This window comes from Oryzias melastigma, linkage group LG21, assembly GCF_002922805.2.
Source record: "Oryzias melastigma strain HK-1 linkage group LG21, ASM292280v2, whole genome shotgun sequence".
NCBI lineage: Eukaryota > Metazoa > Chordata > Actinopteri > Beloniformes > Adrianichthyidae > Oryzias > Oryzias melastigma.
In genome coordinates, this window is record NC_050532.1 from 15,460,248 (window position 1) to 15,468,800 (window position 8,553).

General features: G+C 39.4%; 1 protein-coding gene across 8 annotated transcripts in view; it reads left to right on the forward strand.

Moving 5' to 3' along the window:
* The window catches only part of map2 (microtubule-associated protein 2), a gene marked incomplete at its 3' end in the record, with an annotated part of 45,964 nt that overhangs the window by 16,684 nt on the left and 20,727 nt on the right, over nucleotides 1-8,553 (forward strand). For 4 of the 8 annotated variants that reach the window (XM_024287225.2, XM_024287228.2, XM_024287224.2 and 1 more), the window contains 4 exon segments: nucleotides 1-87; nucleotides 1,760-1,834; nucleotides 3,336-3,545; nucleotides 6,289-6,597. In XM_024287225.2, coding sequence (XP_024142993.1) covers nucleotides 1-87; nucleotides 1,760-1,834; nucleotides 3,336-3,545; nucleotides 6,289-6,597 — 681 coding nt within the window. 8 annotated transcript variants of the gene reach the window in all.

Genomic DNA, 8,553 nt, shown 5'->3' on the forward strand with positions numbered 1-8,553 from the left:
AAGTGTCTGCGAGGATTGTTCAGGAAGTGACAGCAGAGGCGGTGGCGGTCCTGAAGGGAGAACAGGAGACTCAACGGCTGCCTTCAGGTGGGACACACATCCAGACATCTGCTGCAGAGACATAACTAATGTGAAAAGCTGCGGTGTAAATGTCACATGGGGTTTAAAAAGCAATGGATCAGCTGGTGGGAGGCTTCAGGTGCAGAACGGGGACAACTCTCAAGTATTTCATCTCCATGAGTCATGTGATGCAGAGCATTTAACCATTCTGTCTTCCAAACACTAAAGACTTTGTTCAAGCATGAAGGCAGGATGGGAAAATACACATCTTTCCAGCATACATAGAGACCTCAACAAAGCAAAAGAAAAACTTCCATAGACTGTACATGAGAACTGGACAGAGTGAGTGTGATGTCATCCGTAGAAAACAATTTTCTTTCGGGCTCTGAAGAATTTGTCAATCAAAAGTTTTGAACGTTCAAAGTGACACCACATAATTTCATTGAGGATCTGATTGGCCAGTCCATAACTTGAATAACTTAAACTACAGAAAAAAGAAACATGAAAAAAAGGTAGAATTAGCACGAACATGTTTAATGTCACAAACGGCAGCTGAGGCGTTCGGATCCACGTGCAATAGTTTATTGGGAGAAGAAACAGGGTAAAGGGAGAAGAAACAGGGTAAAGGGTGGTACTGGGTGCTGAGGGATCAGACAGGAGTGAGGACACACAGTGAGGAGTGGGACGAGGGCAGGTTAAATAATAAGGGACTGATGGGATAACTGAAAACAGGTGAGAGAAGTTCCAAGGTGAATGCTGGGGTGAAGTGAGGGGAGAGCTCCCTCTGGTGGCAGGAGGAGGGGGGCTCCAGGCCACCCTGACATTTAAAAAGTTATTGGTTATTCAGACATATATAGAATGACTGAGTAATAGCTGTTTATTTCTCATTTGAAGAGTATGGGATCTTAGCTTCTTGAGACCAGCGGGTACTTCCTGGTTAGAGCACAGGGAGGATGGAGTGACTCAGTTCAGATCTCATATACAATCAATGGTAGAAACAGAATTTTAAAAAGTTATTCCTATATGAATGAATGGATGAATGAATGAAATGGTTTATTTCAAGCAATCAGGTAATGATACATTATATATCACTTAATAAATCACAAGTTGATCACTTGAAAGGGAGTGGAAGGAAGCGAACTTATATAATCCCACCACAACTCGACCATACCATTTTCTCTACATAAATTATCAATATCCGGTTCAAGACTTAATATCAAATATTAATCGATTCAGGCGTCTGCTCGTGACCCGGAACCGGAAATATATGTAACATTAATCAAAGCAACCTTATGTTGCCATAGATTACTGTGCAATTACAGAGCACTGGTGACCTTATTTATTATGACTACAAAGGAGCTGAAGTAGTAATAAATATATATATATATATATATATATTTGAGTTCACATTTATTGTATATTAAAAAAAAGACCAGAAATTATCTTTTTTGTTTTTGGTCATTAAAGCCAAGTTGAAAACAACTTTAGAAGGTATTTGAAAAACATTGTTTAGCAAACTGCTAGAAAATGGACTGCAAAGCCATTCTACAGTATTCTGTCATATATATATAATTATTCATACATTCTTATCTGTTCCCTTATTATTTAAATAAGGGAAAGGTAACGGATGCTTAAAGGCTATTTGTGTGTGTGACCTGTGATATTCTTGGCTCTCATCTGTTGTTTCGCTCCTTCGTAGTTGAAGATACCACCAATTTGCCTCCATCTCCACCCCCCTCGCCTGCAGCTGAGCACTTTGGTCCTGCCGAAAAAGGTAGGCTAAGGGTAAAAAGAACCAAAATATTCAAAACAAGCCTTTGTCTTTCTTTTTTTTTTTCTTTGATGGACACACTTAGATTTCAGTGTGCTGGCATGAACTGGCATCTGCCAAACCCTACCACCCTCTATTAGGACTCACACACCTCCAGGGGAACAAACAGCACACTGAGAGTTAACTCGGGAAACCGACTAGACCTGCTAACAGCAGAAATCTGTTGTCTTTCTCCTGTCATCTGATTCTTCTGAGTTCTTCATCACACCTGGAACCGATTCACTTTATTGTCACACCCATCATTCTTGTGTGAAGATGCACCGACTGTACATGCATGATCCACACGTCACCCTTTATACCATCCTTCTCATCGGCCTCACACCTCAATGTCTTCCCCACATATGAACATCTTGTTAAGGTTTTTCCTCCAACTTTTCATCGTTTCTCTCAGAACTTCTACTAAGTTCTGCATGTCGACTCTCATAGTGTTGTGTCTTGTTATCGTCTGCTGTCTGGTTTTGAATTTTGTCTGGCTGTGGCGACATGTCAGACACTATAGGTTCTGAGAACTTGTGCAGCTACTTTCTAATGTAGGTTAAATATTGTTGTCAATCCGAGGAAAAACTAAAACATGATTGCTATTTATAGTGGTATTTTGACAAGGTTATGTTTATTAGATTTTTTTCACCATTTGAGCAATTAATGCTTAGCAGTTGTAAAAAAAAAGTACAATTAAAGCTCAGCACTGATTACTGAAATGCAAGCTAAAGTTCTGCTTATCTGTTTGAGTTGTGCTGCTGAGCCCACACTTTTGGAGTATTTTTGTCTGTGCATACTTTTTAGTGGATTCACACTCTTGTGTTAGGGGAAAACGTGTTTGGCTGTAAAATCTGCAGGCAAAATGAGTGTTAATAGCATACATGTTTAGTAGATGGTTTGTTGATTTAGTTTGGTCACTGATAATTGAGGCAGTGGGTTTCCTTAAAGGCTCAATTTGTTGGTCTCAGAAAAAAGGCTGGCCCCCTTTTATGAGCTGCTCGTACATGTCTTCCTGTCCTGTGTGTGTCTTTGTCTCTTTCGCTCAGCCGAGCTTTTTCTGGTTCATCCATTTCTCTCTGGAAGTTATTTTCTGTTTTTCTGAAAGTTTTTTTTCTTCTTGAAAAATGTCCATCTTAAGAAAAAAACACAAGCACAAACACTCAAAGTAAAAAATAAACAACATTAAAAATTGAACAATGATTTGAGCTTTTATTGTGTTTATTTTCCTTCTGTGTGTTGTTAGGAAGGTTAATGTGTTTAGATTTTCAACCTTGAAACAAATTAAAAATAAATTATGATTTTGGCCAACGTTATCACCATGTGTGTTTCTCTTAAGATGGCCATCTTTTGTTTTGCCTCCATTGTTTTCTTTTCCTTCTCCTTCCCTCTCACCGTCACTCTTCCAGTCTGTGTCCAGATTTCCCTGCAGTTCTTCTCCTTGTGTCTGTCTTGTTTGTTGATGTAGGGGATAAGGAGGAGGCGGGGCCTCTCCGCCGCTTCCAAAATTCTCGGGAGAGGTGCAAGTTCCTCGCCCCCTCCATCTCTGTTTCCGTGCCCGAGGACGACCCCTACCACTCCGACGAGGAGTACTATGAGCACCCATTGTTCAGCCCAGAGTGGACGCACTCGGGCGCTCGCCCCACAGGGCACGCCGTGGCCTTTAGACAGATTGAAGGTGAACCACGCATGGTTCCTCTTTGCTTTTTCTCCCCTCATCTCCTCTCTTCTTTTTTTCTTCTTCTTGTGTGGTTTGACCTTCCTTCCTTCATACCTTCCTCCGTTTGTCCTGCCATCTCTCCGTCGGTCAGCTTGTCTCTTCGTCTGTTTTTGCGTGAGGTTTGTGTCTCTTCGTGATGTGCGTCCACCCAAAATATGTGTTGATTTAATAGCTTGCCCTATTTTTTATTCATTTCTACCGAAATTCATCGCTACCTGTGGTTGCCACACCATTAACTTCAACACATAGCATTGACATCTCTATAATAAAGCAGTGCTTCACTCAGTGAAAACTCCCACCTTGAAGACCATGTGGTTCACAAGTCTGACTTTTTGGGACATTACTTAAGAAGATCAGTGTCTTTGATAAATGTCTCAAAAAAAACAACTTGTGCATGACTTTTATGCACAGAGAAAATATCTTTCAGACTTGTACTGTGGTTCATTTGTGAATTTTGCCTTCCTTCTAAAACATGTGCTCTGTCAGTTCCTCGCCACATATCAGTTCTAACCCTACTGGCACTCTGTGGCACCAAGGAAGACTTTCAGCTCCAACATCACCAACAGATTCACTCACAACTGTCAGTACTCCGATATGAACATGGCGTCAGATTTTCAATATAATGTACCGGTAAAGGCTTTTGCTAGCAAATTATTTTTTTGTCATATTAAGAGGCATTCTGGTGCTAAGGTGATATTTATGGTTTTATGAAAATATAGCATTTCTTCAAATTACTAATGCTTTCTCATTGGGATTAGTTTGAGCACAACAAAAGATAAAAACAAGGTTTTATTTTTTTTCTGAAACATTATGACTCAACATATATGTAACAATTCTGGCTTTGTATAATGTACCTTATTTTTTAAAGTCTAAACTAATGTTTTGAATGTAAGAACCTATACAGACAATGTCATTCATCAGAAAAGGCTACCAGTGTGTCAATTGATTAACTTAAAATTATTTCTTATTCAAAAAAGGCTAGTGAAGTCATGGAGGCTTGATACAGTTACCACTTCTTGACAAAAAAATGTAAATAAGCTAAACTTTAAAGTTTATTATTTTGCTAATGGTGTTACCATAATGCCAATTGCGCTGGCATTCTGCTAATGGCATTATGTCAAATGAGCTATATAGGATAGAGATGACTTGACAGCCTGTTGCTATTGTCCAATGAACATCAAGATTGACACCATATTGGGAAGGGCAGTAAATAGGGACACATTGCTTAGGAGATGCAGTAAAATGACCATTGCATGCTTAATTTTGGAGCAATCTCAAGAATAAAAAAACTGTGATCATCACAAAGATAAGTTCCAGGTCAAGCGTAGTATCAATGTTTTTTTTTTTTTTTTTTACAAAGTAGATGAATGACATTTGAAACTTTTCCAGGAATCAAAACACCATTAAATAGAAAACTCAACAGGAGGCTGCTGCAAGGGAGTGATGCAGTCTGGAAGACTTAAAAGAAATGTTGTCTTTAAGTCCCATAATTAGACTTTTTTTTAATTATCGGAGCATATCTGTTTAAAAAAGTGCAAAAAATTTCAAGTTTTTAAAACAAGAAAAAAATTCACAATCTGAGTTTAAAGTGTCTGATAAGAAATCTCTAATGACCCAGCATTCTCGCAGCATTTAAATCTTTTAAAGATGTACGTGTGTAATTAGTTTCAAGCCGGTGTAATTCTAATTTGTGCGTGCATAAATTATATTTTGTATTTTTGTATAATTTTTCATTTTATGTGAATATATGATTGCAAGTACACATATCAAAAATTGCACACACATAATTCGAAGTTACAACATAAAATGGCAGACACAATTTATAAATCAAGAATTACACACAAACAAATCTTTTGAGTATTTTCTCTCCATGCACCGTAGTGAGCTGAAATCTTGCCTATTCCAATATGGCGTCCAACTTTGTATACGTAAATTTAGCAAAGTTGGACTTGGGGGGGGGGGCAAGTCACATCCTTGTTTTTCCATCTCTGTTTGTGCAATTGTTGCACAGAAGTGCGCAGGCATTTTGCCCTTTCCAATATGGCGTCCAACTTTGGATATCTAACTTGTAGCGCAGCATCTCTGTCCTATATATCTCATTAGTTATGTATTAGGATACAGATTAAACTGGTTTATATAGTGAAAGTGCATCACAGGAATGGTGTTTGGCCATTAATTTACCTCAAGAAACTTTTCTAAAAGCCCATGTGTGGGTTTTGGCCAAATATACTTTGTTCTTACCAACTTATTCCAAGTTTTGCCCAATTTTTTTTTTCTCAAATTTAAAAATACCTCACATTCTACACACCAGATGTTTCCTCCCCCACTTGGAAAAACAAAACCTTGACCTATTGCTTTTATTACTAAATATTGTTTTCAGGAACATTATGGGTTCTACACAGAATGTGCTTTCATGTATTGCTTTATCTCTATTTATCATCTGCCTGAACCAAAGTGCTCGGATGGAACTTGTTCATAGTAAGGTAGACGTTTATCGCTGAAGACTCTTGCATAGGATGAAAACAATGTTAAACAACACTCCAAACCAGTGCCTGAATATGTAAACACACAAACAAACACAGAAGGTTATCTTTCCACAGAGCTGAAAGTGTCCCCTCATGAGTTGTGTTCTCTCATAACCCAAGTCTGTGTTGCCTGTAGTCTTAATGTGTCTCCCCCCTTTCACCTTGTTTATGAAAAGAAGAGACCATGGAGGCTCTTACAGCTGAATTCCAAGAGGAGGAAGATGAGGAAGAGGAGGAGGAGGAAAGTGCAGAGGCAGCAGAGTCGGAGACAGCTCTTGATGAGCAGCAGTGGAGTGGGGAGGAGCCCGAGCTGGACAGCCCCCAAGCTGAACTCTTAAATCAATCAGAAGACGTAGACGAGGCCCAGGATGTAGACCTGGAGCTGGGTGAAGCAGCTAACGCTGCCGCTGAAAGCTCTATGAGCAGAGAGGAAGAGGAGGAGGAGGAGGAGGAGGAAGTAGAGGGTGATGAATTCCCTGACACAGGTGTGTCCTGCCCTCTGCTCTCCTTACCTGCATGTTTACTGCATTGTCCACTGTGTCAAAAGTAAGCAAATAACATTTGCACAAGAATTCAAGCGGAATGCCCAGTAATCTTTCGCGTCCTCTGCTGCGGCTGCAAGGCAACACAGGCTTGTTGGTGAAAAGAGCCACATAGTTTTTTTGTTTTACTCGAGCAGGTTTATCAGCCAGTCGTCCTGGCTTGTGTTTTCTTTTCCTCGCTGTGGTTTTGGGGCCGGCTGTTCTATGTTGGTATGATGATATGAAGTGTTGCTAAGCATAATAGTGCTCTCTGTTAATTTCCTCAGCTTATGGGCTTGCAGATTTTACATCACGCTCAGATGTAACAGCTTGGTGATGTGTATTTTGTGCAATCATTTTTCATAGCTCCTCAATGTGCATCAGTGGTATGATGGTTAGAACTCCTAGCAAAGGGTTTGCAGGAGGCTGTGCTTTGGCTGCTTTATGCTTATTAACAGAGTTATAGGTAAAGCATCAACATATGAATCAGTTTGTTTGGTGTTTTTGTGTAAGATTTTTCATGTGTTTATTCAGTTGACTTTTTCATCAGTCTTTTCTGGTGGCAAAGTATGGCATTTGTCTGTTCGTCTCAGAATATTCTCATGTTTTTTCTTAATGAATCTAAACATAATTACTCTTAAGCTACATTCACACCGCCCTCGACAAAGCAGGTTCTTGCTGCACCTTTCAATAAAAAGTAAATGTAAATGCACTTATATGCACATTTCAGGCCTCCGCGATCAAAACTGTGATGTTGCACTTGTCTGACTATACAGTAGTTTACAACTTTTAACGTTACTACTAACACACTTTTTGCGTGCTCAGCCTGTTTCCTAATGTTTGGCCCAATCCGAATTCTTCCCTTCACCTTACCCATTCTCCATTCCCCTGCATTTAGCCCTCCAAACGTAGAGTTATGTCTCAAATTTAGGACATCACTTTTGCTCGATGGCATCACCAATAGTCACCCGTCAGCTAGCATTAGCACGGAGCTTCCAGTTTTGGAATATACATAATAATAGCAGTTGTATAACTTTAAAAACGTCATGCTACAGCAAAAAGTCACTACTTACATTTAAATGTAAACCTCTGTGCTTCAGAGCGCACCCAAGCAAAGAAATTTGCTTCTCCTGTGAAACCTCCTCGTAAGGGAGGGGTCTGTATACCTCCGCTTGGAGGGGGGGATAATAAAAAAAATTATTTCGGATACCACAGTTTACAAGCCCCTAATGGAGAGGTAGGGAGAAGGGAAGAATTTGGATTGGGTCTTTACCTGTATCGGTTATGGGGATGGGAGATGAGAGAGGGGGTTGAAGATGGTGTGTGGGTCGGGGGAGGGCGATACTTTTTAAACTATTGTACTTCTTTCATGTTATTTATATTTGAAGGAGTATATAAATAAAAATAGATTTGATTCGAAAACACTTGCGTTCACTAGCTGCACACATTTTTTAAAAGCGTTTTCAGGCTCTACATACAAAAAGTAAATCTATTGAACCGGCCTTTAAAGTTAAACCAGGTCAACTTATGACCAATAAAGGCCTTGGATTTGGTAGTGATGTATGGATGGCGTCCTTTTTCAATTCACGGAAGTACCAACCGTTTAAAAATTGACTATAACAGAGAAATTAATAATTGTGGTTTGTGCCACAAATGATATTTGCACCGCTTTGAAATTCCGCACCAAGCCCCTTCCAACTCCATACACATGTACTAGTATCAGATATTGACAGTCCAGGGTGAACACCGTATACTGAATCTGCGTTCATTAACACGCGTTACATGCGCGGTGTGAATGTAGCATTATTATATTGTGAAGCACCTTGTGACTTTTGTCTGTGAAAGGTGCTATATGAATACAACTTACTGTAAATATATAAATACTGAAATCTTTTAAAAAGAGAACTTTTTAAATAATAT